General features: G+C 36.8%; 1 protein-coding gene across 3 annotated transcripts in view; it reads left to right on the top strand.

The window, feature by feature from the left end:
- Window positions 1-25227, top strand: part of TSPAN12 (tetraspanin 12) — a 108448-nt gene that overhangs the window by 67375 nt on the left and 15846 nt on the right. For all 3 annotated transcript variants that reach the window (XM_043966621.1, XM_043966623.1, XM_043966622.1), the window contains 2 exons: window positions 212-319; window positions 3275-3418. In XM_043966621.1, coding sequence (XP_043822556.1) covers window positions 212-319; window positions 3275-3418 — 252 coding nt within the window. The remainder of the gene's footprint in view (window positions 1-211; window positions 320-3274; window positions 3419-25227) is intronic.

The raw sequence follows: 25227 nt of genomic DNA on the forward strand, positions 1-25227 counted from the left end.
TGTTTTTCACCTTCTGCAGCCAGCGTTCGGCAATCAGTGGGTTCCCTGTTCAACAACTGTCTGACAGTATAGACACTCAGTGAATTTGAGTACAATTAAGTCACTAAGCAAATGTCAATTGTAGACTTTTTTTTCTAATAAATGCATATTTCAAATGGGGTGTTTAGTGCAGAACGTAATTTGTTTTTGTTATTTTACTTTTGATCTTTAGGTCCCAGTGCAGTGGTCAGATATGGTCACTTTGAAAGCTAGAATGACAAACTATGGCTTACCTAGATACCGATGGCTGACTCATGCCTGGAACTTCTTTCAGAGAGAGGTAAAAACTCCATTGAAATAAGTCAATGAGGACTAAGTGGCATATCCTTGATTTTTCTAGTTGTTTGTGTACACGTGTATGTGTTTAAGGTGGATAAAGCTTTTGTTGTATGTCTTTGTGTTGAAAAGTTAAACCTATGGTTTAATTATGGCCAAAGCTGTCATAAGGGAAGTTTTTTATTTCATTGAGAAATGCCTCAAATTCCTGAAAATGCTAACTACTTACCATCCTTCTCATTTCCCCTTTTCTTCTTGCATATGATTTATTTTTAGTATTTTCAGAATTTTTCATAGCTCTTTTGCTGAACTAAAGTCAAGATTCTTCTCAGAGGGTATTCTTGAAAAACATTCAGGTTCTGTTCAAGGAAGTTATTTAAAAGCATTTAATGTCATTAGTAATAACAAATTGTTTTAATTTTTCTTTGATAATCAATAATTGACTTATCTGTTCTTTCAAGAATATTCTAGTCACTTTTGATTCACTTAAAACAGGAACATAAGGTTCATGCTTATATTTAATTCTTGTTCAAATTACCCTACTCAATTAGTGACAAAAATAATGTCGACACTAGCTAGATATTTTAATTCTGGGGGTTAGAAATTAAACTTTCAAACCAGCCATCATGCATTCTCTTTAATGACCAGCATTCTGTACTGGAAAAAGCTCTGCATTTGGAATCAGATGACATAGCTTCAAATTCTGGCTTCATCGTTTGGCTACAAGCAATTTCCTCATCTGTAAAGTGAAGAAGTTGAACTAGATGATCCCTAAAATAGCTTTTAGCTCTAAATCCCATGATACATATTACATGACTCTGTTTCTCCTCTCCCAGAGGCATAACTAGCAAGTTTTGCATCTCTTTTTAAAGAGAAACTAAATGGTAGATAGAGGGAACAAGGCAGACTCAGACCAAGGTGGAAGGTCATTGTCTGGTAGTAGCTTCCTATTTGAACTAATTATTCTTGGTAAGTGCTAAGGTCCATCGTTTCTGTCTTGCTCAAGGATTATAATTGTGGTCAGCATACTCTGAATTTGAGAGTAAAGCCCCAGTTGCCCTACTCTAGTTATGACTCTTCATTCTGTGATTGAACTCTTTATAATAGACATCAATTTCTTTATTTGTAATTCTTTCCTTTATTGGAGCACTGACTCAGGTATAGGACAAAATCTGGGAGGTCATATAGAAGATAACAATTTCTATTTATAAAGCACTTAAAAGTTTATAAAGTATATTTGTCTTAGCAAGCCTGTGATGTAGATAATACAGATATTATTGTCCCATCCTGTACATTGAGAAATTGAGGCTGAGAGAGAGTAGGTGAGTTGTCTATCTTCCCATAGCTAATAAGTGTTAGAACTGAGGTTCAGACCTAAGTCTTTTGATTCCAAGATGGGGATCAAAAGATACCCAGATGTTCCTCCTTTTTACAAATAGGGATCCTTACTTCTACCTCAGGGCTAAACTTGGCTTGTGCTAAATTTGTTGAAGTGCTCAGCCTCACACTAGCACAGATTTCCTATTTATTTGTAGACTTCCTAATCTTATTTGTTTAGTTTGTATTTGTACTAAAACAGAAGATAAAGAAAAGTGATGAGAGCGTTAAAGTCTGTGAAAAAAACTATCTCCTGAAACTGGAATCTCATAATATTATATCATAGGTCTGCCTCCCCCCCCCCCCCCGCCTCCCCCGCCCCACCCCGAAAGCCAAAAAGGAAAACCCACTTGGACGAAAATGAAACCCAAAATGAAGCTTTTTTTGGATGACTAAAGATGCAAAATGTTATCATCCAGTGTTATAAGTGGAGTTACTTATTTTGGCATTAATTCATTCAAATTCTCTAGGTATATGATGTTTAAAATATTCACTTATACAGAGGTCAGTCTTCTGGGCCTTTCATTATATATTCCCAAACTATCCTATAGAAAGCAACAACAACAACAAGAACAACAAGAACAACAAGCTTAAAAATACCCTGAAAAGGGGGCAGCTAGGTGGCGCAGTGGATAGAGCACTGGCCCTGGAGTCAGGAGTACCTGAGTTCAAATCCGGCCTCAGACACTTAACACTTACTTAGCTGTGTGACCCTGGGCAAGTCACTTAACCCCAATTGCCTCACTAAAAAAAAAAAAATACCCTGAAAAAATTATTACAGGTTTCCTACACAAAAATCACAGAATAGAATCAAAAGGGACTTTAGAGATCATTTTCTCTGACCCCCTCCATTCATTGGAGATAGCAAGTAACTCTCCCCTAGTTCACACAGCAGTCTTCTGACAGTCTTTTCCCCTTATTCCCTTTTCTCTTTAGTTCTTTACTCAGAGCTGTCCTGATTTTATTTGACATAAGAGTCTTTAAAAAACCCCAAAATACAACTTGGTTATCTTTTTTTCCCCAGAACATAGCATGTTGGAAGTAGTAAATTCAAAGGGAGGCTTGAGGATATTGTTAAAGATATATGCAATGCTGGTAGAAAAGACTTCCAAATTTCAAAGGATACAGAAAACTTGGCTGTGGATTTGGATCTATCCACCCAAATCACAGAATCTGTTAATGTAGACATAAGAAACCTTTAGATTTAGCCAAAAGTTAAATTAGTGACTTGGAAGTAAATGTGGTTAGAAATCCATTATAGTCATCAAATTCCATCTTGTTTCTATTGTTTTTGATAAATTGACATTACTGTACAATTTTTGTTAAAATCTCTTAGAGTTCAGGTGTTAAAAGGGAAAACCTGATTGGCAACTTTTTGTACATTGTGCACATTATTTTTCAAAACTGTGATGGTGCTACAATTGGCTATTACTACCATAATTGGTACAGAAAAATATGTCATAAATCATGGATAGCAGAAATAGAGTTGGCTGTTGATATGGACATTTACGAAGTCTGTCTTATCTCCTCTGAGCAAAGATGTTCCTGTATTCCCTGATTCTGGCTGGTCTTCCTTTTGCAGTTTAAGTGCTGTGGAGTGGTGTATTTCACAGATTGGTTAGAAATGACAGAGATGGACTGGCCTCCAGATTCCTGCTGTGTTAAGGAGTTTCCAGGATGTTCAAAACAGGCAAATCGTGAAGACCTCAGTGACCTTTTTCAAGAGGTAAGGAAAGAAACTGTATTTCAAGGGCAAGTATTCTATGATTTTAACTTTTTGGTAATGAAAAGAATATTTGAAAATCAATACTTGACTGAAGAATGTTTATATAGACATTTTCCTACTGACTCTAAAGATACTGCTTTAAAAAAGAAATCTACCAAGCAACCAGAAATTAAATGAAATAACCTTTCTAAAAGTGCTTAGCATAGCACCTGGAACATGTTTATGCTGTAAAAATGTTTTCTACCCCTTAGCCCCCCAAATGTCTTTTTTGCCAGAGCAAGAGAATACAAGTAAAAGAAGGAAAAATATGTATAAATATTAAAATGTAAACATAAACAACTTGTGCTTGGGTCTAAGACATAGCAACAAAAAACGTTGATCCTGTCTAGAAGTGAATTGTTTTTTACATGGATTTCAAATGCTATTCTCTGGAATCACAGAGTATTTGTGGCATTAAAAAAAAGTTTCCTTAAAAACACATACATGATAAACTTGTTTTGACCTCTACTGATATAGTACCTAGGTTTGGATCATTTGAGAATAACACATGGCAAAAGGGTCATACAGATGCACAAAATGTTTGGAAACCTCTGATCGTTTAAAAAAAAAACAACAGTAAAAATGGCTATTGGAGTTCTCCAGTTCCCCCTGCTGGCTAATGATTAAAGCTATTAACTTTATATGATTATTCATTTAGTTAACAAATCTTACTGGGGGTGTGGTGGCATGGTAAGTGAGCACTGTGTTGAAGACACAGTATTAAATGCTCAGTAGTGGGATACGAGTTGAGGAAGAAGGACATGGTCCTTATACTCAAGCACTTAGAGGAAGCCCTTAATAAATTAGAATATTAAAACTCCAGAAATTGAGGATTTTTTGAAGTATGAGACTGGGAATAGATTGACAGGAAGCATTCAAAGATAAAGGCCATCAGCTTCCTCATCCAAATGAAGGGGCTGAACTAGATGTCTTTGATGTTCCCTTCCAGCTCTAAATCCCTGTATTCTAGGATCTAAGATCCCCACAGTTTGTATTATATTTTTCTCAGATGCAGTTATTCTTTTTTTTTTTTACATATAAGGTATTTTATTTTTTCCATTACATGTAAAGATAGTTCTCAACTTTTGTTTATACAAGCTTTACAATTTCAGATTTTTCTCCCTCCCCTCCCTCCCCCCTCCCCTAGACAGCAGGTAATCTGATATAGGTTATATCTATATATCTATATACATATACATATATATATCTATATCTATACACACATATATATACACATAATAACATTAATCCTATTTCTGCATTAATCCTGTTATAAGAGAAAAAATCAGGGCAGTAATGCAAAACCTCAAAATAGAAAAAAAAACAATAGCACCCAAAACAAAAGAAAAAGTATGGTTCAATCAGCATCTATACTCCACAGTTCTTTTTTTTTTTTTCTTGGATTTGGAGATCCTCTTCTATCATGAGTTCCCTGGAACTCTTCTGTACCATTGCATTGGTGAGAAGAATAAAGTCGATCACAGTAGGTCAACACTCAGTGTTGATGATACTGTGTACAATGTTCTGGTTCTGCTCATCTCACTCATCATCAGCTCACATAAGACCCTCCAGGTTTCTCTGAACTCCTCCTGCTCATCATTTCTTACAGCACAATAGTATTCCATTGTATTCATATACCACAACTTGTCCAGCCATTCCCCAATTGATGGGCACCCCCTCAACTTCCAATTCCTTGCTACCACGTGAAGAGCGGCTATAAATATTTTTGTACATGTGGGTCCCTTTCCCCCTTCCATGATCTCTTTGGGAAAAAGACCCAAAAGTGGTATTGCTGGGTCAAAGGGTATGCACAGCTTTATCGCCCTTTGGGCATAATTCCAAATTCCTCTCCAGAATGGTTGGATCAGTTCACAGCTCCACCAACAATGAATTAGTGTTCCAATTTTCCCACAGCTTCTCCAACATTTGTTATCTTCTTTTTTTGTCATTTTAGCCAATCTGATAGGTGTCAGGTGGTACCTCTGAGTTGTTTTAATTTGCATCTCTCTAATCATTAGAGATTTAGAGCATTTTTTTATATGGGAATAGATAGCTTTGGTTTCTTCATCAGAAAACTGCCTGTTCATATCCTTTGACCATTTCTCAATTGGGGAATGACTTGGATTCTTATAAATTTGATTTAGTTCCCTATATATTTTAGAGATGAGGCCTTTATCAGAAGTACTGGCCTCAAAAATTGTTTCCCAGCCTTCTGCCTCCCTTCTAATTTTGGACAGATGCAGTTATTCTTAACTCTTCCATGTTTTTCACATTAGCAGAAGTATTCCAACCTTTTGTTTAAAGTAAAGAACAGTTTTCATGCAAGAATTCATATAATATGAGATGTGAATGTTATGAAATTATTTTAAAAAATGCTTATTAGCATTTAGGCTTCAGAATCAGTGCTGTCCTTTAAAGTAGCCACATTAGCAGGATATGCATTATGCCAGTAATACTGCCATTACTCATGATGTTTTGGAATTGTCTTCAGAGACAGTTTACCAGACGCAGAGGAAATTCCATGTCATTGCTATATAGTCATACCACATTTTTCAACAACAGCTGTATTGCCTGGTTTCATTATTCACCTTATTCAGACTTGGCTCTAAATGATTTTGGGCTGTTTTCAGAAATCAAATCTGCCCATAAAGGATAAAAATTTTCTACCATTGAAAGCAATATTCCAGGCTCTTAAAGCTATTCTAAAAAAAAAAATGCATTCCTAAATTTTGTAAGCGATAGTAGAGTTATCAGAATAAGTGTATAGTGTCTTAGTTTTGCAGGAAACACTGTTCATTTGGATTATAAATTGTTTTATAGTCACCCCAAAATGAGGGACATTGCTTTATAGTTATGGCTGTGCATGGTATACTAGAAAATTAATAGCTCTTAGAGTCAGCCAAGCTCTTAGTCTTAGCTCTTCTGCTGACTTCCTCTTTGCTTCTGGGTTGTGTCATTGATCTTCTTTGGGCTTCATTTTCCTCATCTCTAAAATGAAGGAAATCAACTAGAAGCATTTGCTTCCTAATTTAACATTCTGTACTTTTTCAGAAGTTTATTGAAATATTGTTAATTCTTTCTATATCTTGACTTTATATTTAGTGGAATCGTATCCCCATTGCCTAGTACAGTTCCTACTTGGTCCTTAGTAGGCAATTAATAAATGCTTGTTGAATTGAATCAAATAGAATTAAGTGTACTGTAAAGCACTGTTTATAGTGAAATGCTTTAAAAGCTTCTTTGTTATTTTTTTTCCCTCTTCTCTTCCCCTTATCATTAAGGTTTATAAAGCTAAAATCCTATCATCTGCAAATAGTTTTTCCTCAGTCCCCCTTAATGCCAGGGCCTTGCTTTATAAAATTATCTCCAATTTATCCTATATATCTTGTTTGTTTATAATTGATTAATTCCCCTTAGACTAAAGGCTCTGTGAGGGCAGGGACTATTTTTTGTTGCCTTTTTTTAGGTGTTTAGGACAGGGCCTAGTACATAGAAACTTCTTAATAAATGTTACCTTGATTTACACAGTGTGGTGGACTAGCAATTAGGTCTCTTCAGTCAGATTTTCTGAGTTTTTTACCTTGGTGTCTGGGAGCTTAGGAATTTCACATTCTGTATGAAAGGCTATTCATTGGCTACTGTCTGAAGCAAGGAAGATCATTAGAATATTCAACAGTTGAGTCTTTTCCATGCTGAAGGATATATATGTACATTTTAAATAAGAAACTATTATTTATAGTCTGGGCAGCTAGGTGGCACAGTGGATAGAGTGCCAGGAAGTTCAAATCTGGCCTCTGATCATTACTAGCTGTATGATCCTAGACAAGTCACTTAATCCTCTTTGCCTCAGTTTCCTCATCTATAAAATGAGCTGGAAAAGAAAATGGCAAACCACTCTAGTATCTTTGCTAAGAAAACCCCAAATGGGAACACTAAGAGTTGGATACAGCTGAAAAAACTGAACAACAACTAATTTATAGTCCAGGGTAAGTACTACCAAAATATTGAGTCTTGGCTTCTGCTATTAAAAAAGATAAGATGGGTAAAAGTCCAACAAAACTTGTAGAAATTCAACAACTTGTTATTTACTTCTAGCTTATACTGACTAGATAAGGAAAGCCAAGAGACCCTTGAGCAAGGCAATGAAGATGTACCTAGAACCTAATGAATAGGCTTTTCCTTAGGAAAGGAATAGGCTGTTCCTTGGGTATTTTTGCGATATTGGTTTTGTTTTTTTTTTTTAGTGAGGCAATTGGGGTTAAGTGCCCAGGGTCACACAGCTAGTAAGTGTTAAGTGTCCGAGACTGGATTTGAACTCAGGTACTCCGGACTCCAGGGCCAGTGCTTTATCTACTGCGCCATCTAGCTGCCCCACGATATTAGCTCTTAAAATATAGTCGCTCAGTGTGAAAAGTGACTGTCCAGCACAGAGAACCATTCATTTCTACCTTCTTCTAGGACTAGTACTGACTGATCTGACTGGGTACCATCAGTACTGATCATGAAAATGGCATTTTACTCAGGCTGTTATCATGTATGGATTTTGGTCAAATATGTCAGCACTTTATTTTTTCTTGTTGTCTAGTTGTTTTTAAGTTGTGTCCAACTCTTCATGACCCCTTTTGGTGTTTTCTTGGCAAAGATAATGGAGTGGTTTGCCATTTTCTTTTCCAGCTCACTTTATAGATGAGAAAACTGAGGAAAATATGGTTAAGTAACTTGTCCAGGGTCACATAGAAAAAGTATCTGAGGCTAGATTTGAACTCAAGTCTTCCTGGCACTCTATCCACTGCACCACCTTGCTGCTCTATTTTATTTTAAAATAATCTTAATCAAATTTACTATTTTTGTTCCATTTTAGAAATCCCATTTCTTGTTTTTAAGGCTGAATCGAGTTTTATTTTTATCAGATTGTATCTGTATTGCTTGATATCATTGACATTTGCATTAATTATAACTTTATACGGTATATAGTACAGCAGTGTACAATGGTTCTCAAAGCACCTTCTGGAGAATTCTAGGAGTCCCTGAGACCCTTTCATGGAGTCCACAAATTCAAAACAATTTTCCAAATAATGATAAAATGTTTTGATTTTCTAATATTGTATATATTGATAGATCAAGTCACATAAACAAAAGCTTTGGGGGCTTCAATAATTTAAAAATATAAAGAAGTCCTGAAATTTAAAAGAGAAAGAGAGAGAGAGAGAGAGAGAGAGAGAGAGAGAGAGAGAGAGAGAGAATGAATGAATGAATGAATGAATGAATTGCTGGTATGGTAAAACAAGGAGTAACCTGGATTTGAATCCTGGAGCTGCTATTTACTAGCTGAGTGAGTCTGGTCAGGTCACTTTACTATCTATAAAGGAAAGACTTAGACTACGGCTCTGAGGTCCCTTCTTGCTTTAAATCTCTGTGCTAATGTTGAGATCTTCTGGCCCCTCTAAATGTCAGTTTCCTCAGCAGTTAACTGGACTAATACTTATACTCTATATCTGATTGGATTATTCAGGTAAATATTTATTTTGTGCCAGCTATGTTCAAGGCAAGAAGCAGTGTGGCATTTTGAATAGGGGCTGACCTTGGAGTCAGGGAGACTGGAGTTTGTCTCATATCTGACACATACTATCTTTGTGACCACAGTCAAGTTACTTAAACTTTCAGTGTCCTAATTAACTTTCTAAGTATATAAATTACATAAAAATTGCTGTTTTGCATCAGTGGACAGAATTTCTAAAGTAGGGACTCCCCAGACTGATGAAAAAATTGGTTCATAACCCCACCCCAAAGTATAAAGAACTGTGTGTGCTAGGAGTCAGAGAGATAAAGACAGCTCCTGCTTTCCAGGGGGTAATTTCATTCTGGCGGTAGTGGTGGTGAAAGAACTGTTTTGTAAACCTTAAAGCACTGTGCGTATAGCATATGTATATGCCTATATATGTATGTGTAATGTATTATACATATATTATAAATACATATTTAATATGAGTTTTAATTGTGCTGTTAAACTAGATATTTGATAAAGGTAGATTATTTTTCATCCAATTAATCAACTCTTTCATTTGCCATGTAATTGTCTTTACATAATCAATAAGCATTTAATATGAATATGTAATTTTTAGTTATAGTTGTTACACAGATTTTTTAAAATCCAGAGTACAGATTAAATTAATAATTAAATATAAGATATTTAGTAAAAAATACTGTACCACAAACTAAACATAAATTAAGGTGGTGAATGGTGCTGTTCTTTGAAAAAAGTATTAAACACTTTTAATTTTACTTTTGATTATAACTACAGAAGTCTTTTCTTTGAAAAAAAAATCATGTCTTTTATTTCACATCATTTAATGAGCATTGTGTTCATTTCCCTTTACTGTGGTTTATTTGTACTATAAGTTGGATGGGTCTTTGCTTCATTGTTTACCATGACAAGAACATGGATGTTACTTATGAGAGTATTCTGATGCAGTGCAAAGAGCCCTGGACTTGAAGGGAGAAGCTTTTCATTCAGGTCCTAGGTCTGCTACTTATTATGGGAAACTTTAACTTTTCTGTGCCTCACTTTCCTCATCTGTCATGGGGCTAATGCCAGGACCACCTACCTCATGCAGCATTTATTGTAAAGAAAAAAAATGTGTCTGCTAAATGAATGAACAAAAAAAAAAACATTCATGCGGTATCTTGAATCATTTTGTAACTGTAAATTCCAATATAAATGGAAATCATTACTGCCCTGTAAAAACAAAAATTACCCTTGTGAACAAAGTGGCGTGTCTACTTTCCTCACAAGGTTAATTTTTGTTTTTACTGTAGAACATGTATATTTCAGTCTCCTTAATGTGACTACTTCTGAGCAGTGGTATAGATGGCACCCCATCTATGCCTCCTTGTCTTTATCCATATCCTCTTATAAATTCTTCATGGGGTTGGGGATTAGGAGGGAGGCAACCTAATATGCTGGGGGCTTTTTCTAGATCCCTTTACTTTGGGTGGATATGAATAGAGCACACAGCCTGCCTTTTGGTTAATTCTCACTTTTGCCACCTAACTGCCCCCCCTCCATTCTGGTAATATCTCTCTAATGATCTATCTAGTGCTTATTCTGTTGTTGTTCATTGCTAATATGCTGCAACCAGGTTTCCCCATAGATTGCTCCTTGCCCTTTGACTCTTAAATCTTAAGATTTAAGTGTGTTCATGATTTGTGGCCATATAGCACCACTAAAAGAATGTCAGTGTTAAAAACGTAGATTTTTTTTCATTGATAACTATGGTGTCACTAAAAGCAGTGAGTAGAGTCCCCAAATATAGTCCCATATTTTGTCTTCCATTTATTAAATTTTGAGCCTAGTTCATTATTCTTCACTATTTCTGTTTAAGACATCTGTATTGACCGACCAATCAATCATAAAGCATTTAAAATCACTTTTTTTTTTGTTCCAGACCCTGTACCATTACAACTGTATATGAAATGATAGGTATTCTTCCCCTTTTTCATTTTTCCTGTGTGGGTGGTTAGGACAAATTGTTTTGATTGATGGATCTCATTCAGGAGGCTCTGAAATGATAATACTTCTCTTTGGACTCTGTTGGAAAGCATAGCACTCTGTTTTATGCCTTTGTTTGATATCAATAATCAGTGGATCCTTGAATAAAGATATCTGTTATATCTTTCAAGGTATCTTGTAAGTTAAAATATGGATGGAAGAAATCATGTTACAGGAGAGCCTTTAAGGTGGATTTTGCTCTATGAATCAAATTCCCTTTTATAGTTAAAAAAAATTAAGTACAGTGAAACTTTGTACTTTATCATTTTCAATCAGTGTATGTAAAGATGCCTATTATAGAACAGTCTATCAGTTCCCTTGTCATAGTTTCATTAAGAATTCTCTTGATACATGGCCAGATACTTTTTATAAAGATCTTGTAGGGATAGGAAAGTAGGCACATGGGTCAATAATTATGTTTTCTCAAAATACATTGGTTCAGTGGTAATAACATCCATGATATTTTTTTCCAAATGCCTTGTACCTACCCTATGAAAGAGAGCAGTGTAAGTATTGCTATTTTCATTTTATTGATGAGAAACAGAGCTCCAAATAGCTAAATGATTTGCCCTCACTCATACTTAACACACCAACCAGGAAATTGACACACATCTTCAGATTCTAAATCTAATGTTCTTTCCATTCTTCAACTAGATGCCATAGTGGATAGAACGCTGGACCTGGAGTCAGGCAGTTTTAGTTCAAATGTTTCAGATGCTAACTAGCAGTGTGACTCTGGACAAATCACTTAACTTTTGTCTGCCTCAGTTTTCGTAAAATGGGGATAATAACAGTCTACTTCACAGAGTAGTTCTGAGGATCAAATGAGATAATATTTGTATAGTGCTTAGCATAATGCCAGGCACATAGTAGGCAGCATATAAATGCTTATTCCCTTCCCTTCTCCCCTCCAAGAAAGCCAGTAGTGACTGGGGGTAGGGTGGAGGGACTTTACCCCTGTGTCATTCCATCCCCATTCCTTCCTGTCTCCTCTCTTCCACCAGGGAAGAATGCAGGTCTATCTTGCTTATGCTCTTATCTGCCCTATGAACAGGGAAATTCAAAAAAAGAAACAAGAATGAAAAACCTAGTAATTTTATTAGTGACAAAGCTAAAATATAGTATTACTATAATTTTCTGACTTGTTTAGAATAGTTTCTCTTTCATTTTCCAAAAGTATTGTTCATTTGATCTAATTCTAGCCATACTGTAATGCTTGTAAATGCGTTATATATTTTTGTATCAAGCATCATAGTGGATGACTGACCTGGGTTTCAGTCTGTCCTCTGATATCCTGGTAGGTGACCTTTGGAAGGGTACTTAACCTCTCATTGCCCCAGGTAACTCTCTAAAAAACGTTCCAAAACAAGTATTGATCTGTTTGGGTAGAGGGAATTTTTTCCACTGCAAATTCTCTATGCCAATGAGATCACAGGTCTAGTGTCCACCCCTCCCTTGTCACGATCCCATCCCCCAAAAGGAAAGGAAAAAACCCAAACTTGTATTAACATCTTTTAACTGAACATCATTGAAGATTCATTCACTAATGTAATTAAAGTCTTCTGGATCACAGTTAGGGGTGGTTTGTTTTGTTTTGTTTTGTTTTTTGGTGAGGCAATTGGGGTTAAGTGACTTGCCCAGGGTCACACAGCTAGTAAGTGTTAAGTGTCTGAGGCTGGATTTGAACTCAGGTCCTCCTGACTCCAGGGCTGGTGCTCTATTCACTGCACCACATAGCTGCCCCACAGTTACTTTTTTTAAAAAACAAAACACTGAACCATGAAAATTACTAGCTTCTTCCCTCAAGTCCAGCATATTTCTTTTTTTTCTTTCTTTTTTTTTTTTGGTGAGGCAATTGGGGTTAAGTGACTTGCCTAGGGTCACACAGCTAGTAAGTGTTAAGTGTCTGAGGCCGGATTTGAACTCAGGTCCTCCTGAATCCAGGACCGGGTGCTCGATCCACTGTACCACCTAGTTGCCCCTATGTCCTGCATATTTCAAGAAAGAAAGAAAGAAAAATTATTACTCAGACTGACTGCCGAGGAGTCAGAGTTTTACTATGCCTTAATAACGGCTTCCTTCCTCTTATTGTTCACTAAGGTAGATAGTGGGTCTTTCTGACTTCTCTAAAGCAAAGCTTCTTAAACTGTTCATGTGGGGGTCACAAAAAATTTGGCAACAGTATAAGGTTATGTATACCTATAAACCTGTAAAAATTTCTAGGGTGAAAAGGAGTCATGATTGGAAAAAGTTTAAGAAGCCCTACAACTTCCCTATTTAGTCCTTCTGCCTCTATCACTCTTCCTCTGCAGTGGGGGAGGCTGAGTCCTTTCAGTCATGTCCTTCTCTCTGTGTCCCAGACCCCATTTGGGGTTTTCTTCTGCAGCTCATTTTACAGATGAGGAACTGAGGCAAAGAGGGTTAAATGACTTGCTCAGGGTCACAGAGCTAGTGAGTGTCTGAGGTCGAATTTGAACTCAGATCCTCCAGACTTCAGCACCAGCACTCTATCCAGCATAGCACCTAGCTGGAGGTTTGGTAGGGCAGCCTTTTTTATTCTATTGGCCTTTTTCCCTACCCCTCCCCACTCTAGGAGTTCTTATACAGTACTAGCTTTACTCTGAAATTATATAGTATTACACTGTATACATTTTATATTTATCCATCTGTATATATGTTATATTCCCTACTAGAATATAATCTTCTTGAGGGAAGAGACTATTTGTTTTTGTCCTTGGAAGACCAGCGTAGTGCCCTGCAAATAGTAGGTTTTTAAGTAAAATGTCTCTTGATTTTTAAAACTGGAACTTTTTTCTTAGGCATTTACTGTTATTCTGGAAAGACTAAATTTAAAAACAATACCGTTCACTCCGGTGATTTTACCATTAAGTTTAAGTTCAAGTAGGTTGAAGACTTAAGGATCAATCAGATAAATGAGTTTATGTATCTGTAGGACAACTTGTTGCCAGCCACAAAGCAGGAATTTGGAATAAAGGATTAAGGTGAAAGATGCCTACCATGGTTCCATCTAAAGTTTTGTTTTGTTTGTCTTTATCAAACCTGGAGGGATAGGAGTATGAATTACAAATGCTCACCTGGGTAGTTGATTGATTTATATTTGTCAAGGACATTAGAGGTCATCTGGTTTAACTTTTTCATTTTATTGATGAGGAAACCAAGACTTGAGATTAAGTGATATGGTCAAGGTTATTTTAAGTGTCAGAGATGGGATTTGAACTCAGGTCATCTCTTAGAGCAAGGGTGTTGGGTTTTTTTCTTTTTTTTTTTTTTCCCTTTGGCAATCGGAAATTAAACATGGTTTGGAAGGACTTTCTAATCCTAAATCAAATGGGGATTGGGCATAAAATTCTTCTTTCTGGTAAGCAGGAAGGTTAAAAAATAGACGGAATGCCTGAAAGCACTTACCTAACTGACCGGCTGTTGTGTTACCAAAGAGTTATGCCTCTAGAAGTGAAAATTTTCTACTTGGATAGGAAATCTCTATGGTAGCTAGAGCTTTGAGAACTGGGATATTTTTTTTTTTTATGCAGAGAAAAGCTTCTAAAGCTTTCCCTTAGTTTAATATGGGGTATAGGGTGGGTTTGCTGTCCTGAAAGAGCTAAAACTTAAGATTTGGGGCTCTAAATTCAAAGAACTGGTAAAGCTCACTTTTTCCAAAAGCAGCATTTCAGCTAAAGCAACCAGAGGATGCCACTGAACCATCCTGCATAAATCACATGAAACCATCTGGGGACAGTGCTTGGCAGAAACTATACACCATGCCCATATACTTGGGAGAGAATATACACCTGGCACATACTTTATGCCACAAGAGAACAGTATGGCTTCACCAGATCATGTTAGAGGTATGAGTGGCCTCTCTATATGTGTGCCTCAGTTACACATGTTGCTTTTCTGTGTGTTCTTCCACTTATATCACCTGGGTATGACCATTCTTTACATTGATGGTATGTCTATTAAGGAGAGAATATGTCCCAAATTTAGGGGGGAAATGTTCTATTGCTATTTTTTTTACTATGCAATTTCATTAAGTGACTTTGTGTTGAACCAATTTTGTCCTCTGCCTACCTAATGGAAAAAAACCCAAAACCCTATTTATAGGGCCTTATGGCTATAATTTTTTAGTGGATCCACATGGGGGTGACAATGGAGCATATAGATGCTACATTGGTAAAATATTTTGTAAGCCTTAAGTTGCAGTATAAATGCCAGCTATTATGGTTACTAGATAAGTCCATCACTCAAAACTAGAGGCTGATGTTTCATCATAATTTCAACAGGAACATGTATTAGACGTAAAAATGTATTGTTGATTTTGATATTTTGTTTGTATTTCATCTTTATGAAATTTAATTTAATTTCTAAACATTCCCCATGTTTATTAAGGTTGCTGGACAAGCATTTTTTCCACCTTTAGAAACTGTGTATATATAGATCAGAGAATAATGAAAATAATTATGAAGGCATCTGATTTGTGACTTAGACGACTCCTTTTGTTCATCATTGACTTCTGGGGGAGAGGGGAGGTATGGGTAATCTCTTTGTTAAAAGGTTTGGATGCTTGTGTCACTTTCTTCTTGTTGTCTAAGCCTTCTTTTATAGATAAGAAAATTGAGGCCCAGGAAGGTTGAGTTGTCTGAGGTTGGTCATAGAAGTAGAGTTAAAGGTGAGATTTGAATTCAGGTTCTCTGAACCTCTTTCCACTAGAGTCAGAGTAAAGAGAGAAGAATAAAATGAAATAAGGTGTGTTAGGTCCAAATCCACATTAAAAACAAATTTGACATTAATCTAGAGCCAATGAGGAACCATGAAGATTATGGACACATGATTGATTTGACCATATTTACGCATAAGGAAGAATATTCTGGGACCTTAATGTGTATGGTGAAGGGGGGTTTTGAGGTGAGAAGACTGATTGTAATAAACCTGATATCGTATGAGGTCCTAAGCTTAATAAGTCAGAATAGAAAGGAAGCAATTGATGTGGTGGTATAATCAATAGGACTTATTAAATGATTAGAGATGGTTGGAGAAGAGATTTAAGAGGAATGGTATTGGGTTTAGTTTTAGACGAAGTGCTAACTCATGTAAGGGGCTAAAATTCTAGCTAGTCTGTCTAAAATATATAATGAGTGGTCACCAATAAATTATAAGCTTTAGTAAGAGTTAGACTTAAGCATTTATTAAGGAGAATAAGAATTTGGTGAAGAGAGAGAGAAAGGCCTAGATTCATCTATCTATCTATCTCGGGGAGCTACAGTTCTCCTGCCCTGTTCTGGTGAAAGAGAGTGAAAGCGCCAGCCTCGCCCCTTCTTCCTCCCACAAGCAAATGTCACTTCCTGACGCCAAAGAGCTGCATGTCTTGCCCTCAGACACCTTCTCCTCATGGTGGAGTGTCCTGCAGTAAGTCTCCAGCAGGTGGTGCCATTCCAATCGTTACACTCAGAAGGGGAGAGGTCTGAACCAGAGGTATTGATTTTGAAACTTCCTACTGTAAGGGGCTAAAATTCCAGCTATGATGTCTAAAATCTAATGAGTAGTCACCTTAAATTAGAAACTTTAGCAAGAGTTTAAACTTTTAAGTATTTATTAAAGTACAATCAGAAGTTGGTGAGGAGAGAGAGAGGTAAAAATCTAGCTATTTCTAAGAGACCCCAGCATCCGACCTCTCAAACCGAGGTCAGGAACCCAAGAGCCCAATGCTTCTGCGGCTACCCCTAGAATTTCTTGTGAAACAGGAAAAAGGGCCATCCACACACAGAGCTCCAAGCTAATGGGCTGGTAACTTTGATTGACACAACTAACAGGTGGTTCTGCAGATGTAAGTTCCAGATGCGGGGCAACTTCCAGATGCTAATGTCACATGGTTTCTAAATCACATGCTTTCTCCTCATAGCTGAGCTTCTCTGCAATCTCTCTCCAGCAGAGGGTGTCATTCCAATTCTCACACTACATAGGGTTGCTAGTTGAGTCTGTCATTTCTTGAGACTGGAAAACTCAATCATTGAGAAAGTTTATAGAGAGGGGAGAGGACATTGTTAAACATCCTAAGTAGGAAGTTGGGGATGTGATAAGGAGACAGAGAAGGAACTGGTAGAGAAATAGGAGGGTAACCAGAAAAAAATACTTTCTCTGAAGCCAAGGGAGGAAAGAGTATCTCATGAGAAGGGAATATCAGTAGTGTCAAATACTGAAGACTAGAAAAAAATGACATTGGATTTGGTGATTAGCAGATCCTTGGTGACCTTAGAGCAGTTTTAACAGAGTGGTGGTATCCTGATTAGAATGAGTTGTGAAAAAGAGTGTTGAAATAATTTCATCAAGAATTGGCAACTTTGGCAAGAAGTTCAACAGTGAAAGAGAGGGAGATTGGATAAGTAACTGGTTGGGCCAGCAGAAGGGAGGGAATTTTTTTAGGATTGTAGAGAATATGAGTGTGTAGAGAGAGATGGAAAGGAGCCAGGGAAGTGGGAAATACTGGAAATAAATCAACCTTTTTATGTTGAAAAGTTTGTGTTTATTGATGTTCATCAAATTCACAATAAAAAAAATTAAAAAAAAAAAAAGAAAATGCACTGAAGATTGCCCAAGATGAAGTGAAACCGAATCAAGGATATAAGCAGAGAGGGATTAAATTCTGGGAAGAGTAAGGTTTTCTTTTCTTCTGTTAGCAGAGGAAAAGAAGTCAGAGTGGGCAATAATGCTGAGAACTTTGAGGAATTGTGGAATATAGCAACATAGTCTTTTTTTTTTTTTTTTTTTTTTTTTTTTTTTTTTTGAGATATTTTATTTTTTCCGTTACATGTAAAGATAGTTCTCAACTTTTGTTTATACATGCTTTACAATTTCAGATTTTTCTCCCTCCCTCCCTCCCCTCCCTCCCCCCTCCCCTAGACAGCAGGTAATCTGATATAGGTTATATCTATATATATCTATACATATACATATAGATATATATATACACACACATATATATACACATAATAACATTAATCCTATTTCTGCATTAATCCTGTTACAAGAGAAAGAATCAGAGCAGTGATGCAAAACCTCAAAATAGAAAAAAAAAACAACAGCACCCAAAACAAAAGAAATAATATGGTTCAATCAGCATCTATACTCCACAGTTCTTTCTTTCTTTTTTTTTCTTGGATTTGGAGATCCTCTTCTATCATGAGTTCCCTGGAACTCTTCTGTACCATTGCATTGGTGAGAAGAATATAGTCCATCACAGTAGGTCAACACTCAATGTTGATGATACTGTGTACAATGTTCTTCTGGTTCTGCTCATCTCACTCATCATCAGCTCACGTAAGACCCTCCAGGTTTCTCTGAACTCTTCCTGCTCATCATTTCTTACAGCACAATAGTATTCCATTGTATTCATATACCACAACTTGTCCAGCCATTCCCCAATTGATGGGCACCCCCTCAACTTCCAATTCCTTGCTACCACGTAAAGAGCAGCTATAAATATTTTTGTACATGTGGGTCCCTTTCCCCCTTCCATGATTTCTTTGGGCAAAAGACCTAAAAGTGGGATTGCTGGGTCAAAGGGTATGCACAGCTTTATCGCCCTTTGGGCATAATTCCAAATTGCTCTCCAGAATGGTTGGATCAGCTCACAGCTCCACCAACAATGCATTAGTGTTCCAATTTTCCCACAGCCTCTCCAACATTTATTATCTTCCTTTTTTGTCATTTTAGCCAATCTGATAGGTGTCAGGTGGTACCTCAGAGTTGTTTTAATTTGCATCTCTCTAATCATTAGAGATTTAGAGCATTTTTTCATATGGGAATAGATAGCTTTGGTTTCTTCATCAGAAAACTGCCTGTTCATATCCTTTGACCATTTCTCAATTGGGGAATGACTTGGATTCTTATAAATTTGATTTAATTCCCTATATATTTTAGAGATGAGGCCTTTATCAGAAACACTGGCCTCAAAAATTGTTTCCCAGCTTTCTGCCTCCCTTCTAATTTTGGATGCATTGCTTCTGTTTGTACAAAAATTTTTTAATTTAATATAATCAAAATCATCCACTTTGCATTTTATAATATACTCTATCTCATGTTTGGTCAAAAACTGTTCTCCTTTCCAAAGATCTGATAGGTACACTATTCCTTTCTCTCCTAATTTACCTATGGTATCACCTCTTATGTCTAAATCATGTATCCATTTTGACCTTATTTTAGTATAAGGTGTAAGATGTTGGTCTAAGCCTAATTTCTGCCATACTATCTTCCAGTTTTCCCAGCAGTTTTTGTCAAATACTGAGTTCCTATCCCAGAAGCTGGAGTCTTTGGGTTTATCAAACACTACATTACTAGTGTCATTTACTACTGCATTTCCTGAGCCTAGCCTATTCCATTGATCTACCACTCTATTTTTTAGCCAGTACCAGATAGTTTTGATGACTGCCGCTTTATAGTAAAGCTCCAGGTTTGGTACCGCTAACCCACCTTCCTGTGAATTTTTTTTCATTATTTCCCTGGATATTCTTGATTTTTTGTTTTTCCAGATGAATTTTGTTATTATTTTTTCTAGCTGTATAAAATAATTTTTAGGTAGCCTGATTGGTATGGCACTGAATAAGTAAATTAATTTAGGCAGTATTGTCATTTTTACTATATTAGCTCTGCCTATCCATGAGCAATTGATATCTTTCCAATTATTTAGATCTGATTTGATTTGTGTGAAGAGTGTTTGGTAGTTGTGTTCATAGAGTTCCTGGGTTTGTCTTGGCAAGTAGACTCCCAAGTATTTTATATTACCTACCGTTACTTTAAATGGAATTTCTCTTTCTATCTCTTGCTGCTGGACTTTGTTGGTCATGTATAGAAATGCTGATGATTTATGTGGATTTATTTTATATCCTGCTACTTTGCTAAAGTTGTTAATTGTTTCAAGTAATTTTTGACTTGATTCTCGAGGATTCCTTAAGTATACCATCATATCATCTGCAAAGAGTGATAGTTTTGTTTCCTCCTTGCCTATTCTAATTCCTTTAATTCCTTTCTCTTCTCTGATTGCTAAAGCTAACATTTCTAGGACAATATTAAATAATAGGGGTGATAATGGACATCCCTGTTTCACCCCTGATCTTATTGGGAAGGCCTCTAATTTATCTCCATTGCATATAATACTTGCTGATGGCTTTAGGTAGATACTGTTTATTATTCTAAGGAAAGCTCCCCCTATTCCTAAACTCTCTAGTGTTTTTATTAGGAATGGGTGCTGTACTTTGTCAAAGGCTTTCTCTGCATCTATTGAGATAATCATATGATTTTGGTTGGTTTTCTTATTGATGTGGTTGATTATGTTAATAGTTTTCCTAATGTTGAACCAGCCCTGCATTCCTGGTATAAATCCCACCTGGTCATAGTGTATTATCCTGGTGATCACTTGCTGTAATCTCCTTGCTAATATCTTATTTAAGATTTTAGCATCAATATTCATTAGGGAGATTGGTCTATTATTTTCTTTCTCTGTTTTTGCTTTGCCTGGTTTTGGTATCACCACCATATTTGTGTCATAAAACGAATTTGGTAGAACTCCTTCTTCACCTATTTTTCCAAATAATTTGTATAATATTGGAATTAATTGTTCTTTAAATGTTTGGTAAAATTCACCCGTAAACCCATCTGGCCCTGGGGATTTTTTCTTAGGGAGTTCATTAATAGCTTGTTCAATTTCTTTTTCTAATATGGGTTTATTTAAGGATTTTATTTCCTCTTCAGTTAACCTGGGCAGTTTGTATTTTTGTAAATATTCATCCATTTCATTTAGATTGTCAAATTTATTGGCATACAGTTGGGCAAAATATTTCCTAATTATTGCTTTAATTTCCACTTCATTGGTGGTAACATCACCCTTTTCATTTTTGATACTGGTAATTTGGTTTTCTTCTTTCTTTTTTTTAATCAAATTAACCAGTATTTTATCTATTTTATTGGTTTTTTCATAAAACCAGCTCTTAGTTTTATTGATTAGTTCTATAGTTTTTTTGCTTTCAATCTTATTGATTTCTCCTTTAATTTTCAGGATCTCTAATTTAGTGTCTAATTGGGGATTTCTAATTTGTTCTTTTTCTAGCTTTTTAAGTTGCATGCCCAATTCATTAATCTCCTCTTTCTCTTTTTTATTCATGTAAGCATTTAGAGCTATAAATTTTCCCCTAAGCACTGCTTTGGCTGCATCCCATAGATTTTGGTATGTTGTCTCATTATTGTCATTCTCTTGGATAAAGTTATTGATTGTTTCTATGATTTCTTGTTTGGCCCATTCATTCTTTAGAATGAAATTATTTAGTTTCCAATTGATTTTCATTCTACTTTTCCCTGGCTCTTTCTTACATGTAATTTTTATTGCATCATGATCTGAGAAGGATGCATTTACTATTTCTGCCTTTCTAAATTTGACTATGATGTTTTTGTGCCCTAATACATGGTCAATTTTTGAAAATGTGCCATGTACTGCTGAGAAAAAGGTATATTCCTTTCTATCCCCATTCAATTTTCTCCAGACATCTATCATGTCTAACTTTTCTAGTAATCTATTCACCTCTTTCACTTCTTTCTTATTTATTTTTTGGCTAGATTTATCTAATTCTGAGAGGGGGAGATTCAGATCCCCCACTAGTATAGTATTACTATCTAATTCCTCTTGTAACTCATTTAACTTCTCCTCTAAGAACTTGGATGCTATACCACTTGGCGCATACATATTCAATATTGATATTACTTCATTATCTATAGTACCTTTAAGTAAGATGTAATTTCCTTCCTTATCTCTTTTAATGAGATCTATTTTTGCCTGCACTTTGTCTGAGATAAGGATTGCTACCCCTGCCTTTTTTACTTTAGCTGAGGCATAATATATTCTGCTCCAGCCTTTTACCTTTACTCTGTGTGTATCTCTCTGCTTCAAATGTGTTTCTTGTAAACAGCATATTGTAGGGTTCTGGTTTTTAATCCACTCTGCAATTCGCTTCCGTTTTATAGCAGAGTTCATCCCATTCACATTCACAGTTATTATTACTGACTGTCTATTCCCCTCCATTCTATTTACCCCCTTTGTACTTTTCCCCCCTTCTTTCACCCTATTCCTCCTCACCGACATTTTACTTCTTACCCCTGCCTCCCCCGATCTGCCCTCCCTTTTTATCACCCCCCTCTCTTTTCTTTACCCTTTTCTCCCTTGCTTTTGTCCTCCCTTCTCAGTCCCCCCCTTTCCCTTCCCCTTTTGTTTCCCTAAAGAGTGAGTTAAGTTTCTTTATCCCAATGAACGTATATGTTATTCCCTCTTTGAGTCAAATCTAATGAGAATAGGGTTGAAACCATGTTCCCCCCTCCTTTCTTTCCCTCTATTATAATAGGTTTTTTTTCCACCTCTTCATATGATATAATTCATCCCATTCCACCTCCCCTTTCCTCTCCTCCCCATAGACTCCCTTTTTATCTCCTTAATTCTTTTGTATCATCACATCAAAGACAATTTATATTTATACCCTCTATATAAAGTCCTTCTCTCTGCCCAAATACATTTACAGTTCTTAAGAGTTATGAGTATTATCTTCCTGTGTAGGGATATAAACAGTTTAACCTAATAGGGTAACTTTTTTTTTTCCCCCTCTGTTTACCTTTTTAAACTTCTCTTGAGTCTTGTATGTTGAGATCAAATTTTCTATTCAGTTCTGGTCTTTTCACCAGGAAAGATTGAAAGTCCCCAATGTCATTAAATGTCCATCTTTTCCCCTGAAAGAAAATGCACATTTTTGCTGGGTAATAGATTCTCGGCTGCAATCCAATCTCCTTTGCCTTCCGGAATATCATATTCCAAGCCTTGCGGTCCTTTAATGTTGAAGCTGCCAGGTCCTGAGCAATCCTGACTGTGGCTCCATGATATTTAAATTGCTTCTTTCTGGCTGCTTGGAGTATTTTCTCCTTCACCTGATAATTCTGGAATTTGGCTACAATATTCCTTGGAGTTTTCCTTTTGGGGTCTCTTTCAGGAGGTGATCGATGGATTCTTTCAATGATGATTTTATCCTCTGATTCTATGATATCAGGGCAGTTCTCCTTAATAATTTCCTGGAATATGGTATCTAGATTCTTTTTCTGGTCATGGCTTTCAGGCAGTCCAATGATTCTCAAATTGTCTCTCCTCGATCTGTTTTCCAGATCAGTTGTCTTTCCAATGAGGTATTTCACATTTTCTTCTATATTTTCATTTTTTTTATTCTGCTTGACCGATTCTTGGTGTCTCATGGATTCCTTTTCTTCCAACTGTCCCACTTTAATTTTTAAGGCATTGTTTTCTTCAGTGAGATTATGCACCTTTTTTTCCATTTGGCTAAGTGAATTTTTTAAGGTATTGTTTTCTTCAGTGAGATTATGTACCTTTTTTTCCGTTTGGCTAAGTGAATTTTTTAAGGTATTGTTTTCTTCAGTGAGATTATGCAGCTTTTTTTCCATTTGGCCAAGTGAATTTTTTAAGGCTTTGTTTTCTTCAGCTTCCTTTTCTAAGCTGCTGATTCTTTTTTCATAGTTTTTTTGTGTTGCTTTCATTTCTCTCCCCATTTTTTCTTCTACCTCTTGCAATTGATTTTTAAAATCCTTTTTGAGCTCTTCCAGGAAGGCTTTTTGTTCTTGCGACCAATTCACCTTCCCTTGTGAGGCTTCAGATGTAGACAATTTGAGGCTATTGTCCTCATCTGAGTTTGTGTTGGCTTCTTCCCTATTGATACAGAAGCTCTCAATGGAGAGGGCTCTTTTTTGCTTCTTACTCATTATTGCAGCTTATTTATTTATTCTTTAAGTTGAGGTCTACTCTGGGGGCACCAGGGTCCCTGTTTTGGGCTTCTTGTGCAGGTGTATAGGTGCTGTGTGACCGGGCTTTTACTCTGAGGCCTTTATGGTGTGTGGAGATCCCCTGTCCTGCACTTCCTGTCTGATTGTGCTCGGCCAGCCAGGCGCCAGACCCCGGCGTCTGATCCCGCCGTTCGTGGCCCTCTCGGCCGGTGCAGGTAAGTTTTTCCACTGTCCTTCTTGGCCACCAGATTTTTGAACCAGGTTCCGGGAGCCTCAGTTGTTCGGCTGTGACCCGCAGCTCCTGCTGATTTGCCCCGACCCCCTCGGCGCTGGGTTGCTGCCCTGCGCTGGGCCTCCCTTTTGCCCGAGTCAGACCGACCTTTTCCTGAAGTCTTCTAAATTATCTCTGGTTGGAGGACTGTGTCTCTCTGTCTCTTTGCAGGTTCTGTAGTTTCAGAATCCGTCCAGAGGCTTGATTTAATGTTCGTTTTGAGGGAACAGAAGGAGAGCTCAGGCAGCTTGCTGCTTCCTCTCCGCCATCTTGGCTCCGCCCCCCCATCTTGGCTCCGCCCCCGCAACATAGTCTTAATATCAATGACATAGGAGACTAAATTATTGTTTTACATGTGAGGAGTGGGAATCATGATTGGTGGCTTTAAAGGAAAATTTTTTAAAAATTGAACAGTTGTCATGAAGGATAAGATAGGGGGTTGTTAAGAATTGTTCAGTAATTGTCAGTGGTGTCCAACTTTTTATGACCCCATTTGGGGTTTTTCTTGGCAAAGTTACTTGAGTGGTTTGCCACTTCTTTCTCCCTCATTTTACAGATGAGGAAACTGAGGCAGGTGAGGTTAAGTGACTTGCCCAGAGTCACACAGTCTGAGGCCATATCTGAACTCAGAAAGAGGAGTCTTTCCAATTCCAGACCAGGTACTCTATTTACTTTATCATCTAGTTGCCTGGTGATAGAGCCCACCTGAATTTATATACTATACATTTTTTTGGGTGACTCTAGATGAGTTAAAAGACTTTCTCCAATGATATTAACAGACTAGAAAGAGGAGAAGAGTCATTGGATTTTTCCTAAGGATGGGACTTAGCAATATGGGAATAGCAGGTCAAAGTGAGAAGGAATTATAGGGCAGTGCTCAGTAAAATCTAGGCTAATTAGACCCAGGTCAAGGCTGGGAAGTGAATATAGACTGGCAGAATTGTCACAAGTCAAGGTACTAGATTACTAATCAATCAAAAAAACCCGTGTGTCAGGCATCGTGCTCAACAAGGGGGAACGCAAAGACAAAAATAAAACCGTCTCTTCTTTCATGGAACTTACCTTCTATTGGAGAGTATGTCATCATCATCTAAAAGGCACTTTAGCTGAGTCTTG

The sequence above is a fragment of the Dromiciops gliroides genome, chromosome 5, assembly GCF_019393635.1.
Source record: "Dromiciops gliroides isolate mDroGli1 chromosome 5, mDroGli1.pri, whole genome shotgun sequence".
Taxonomy (NCBI): domain Eukaryota; kingdom Metazoa; phylum Chordata; class Mammalia; order Microbiotheria; family Microbiotheriidae; genus Dromiciops; species Dromiciops gliroides.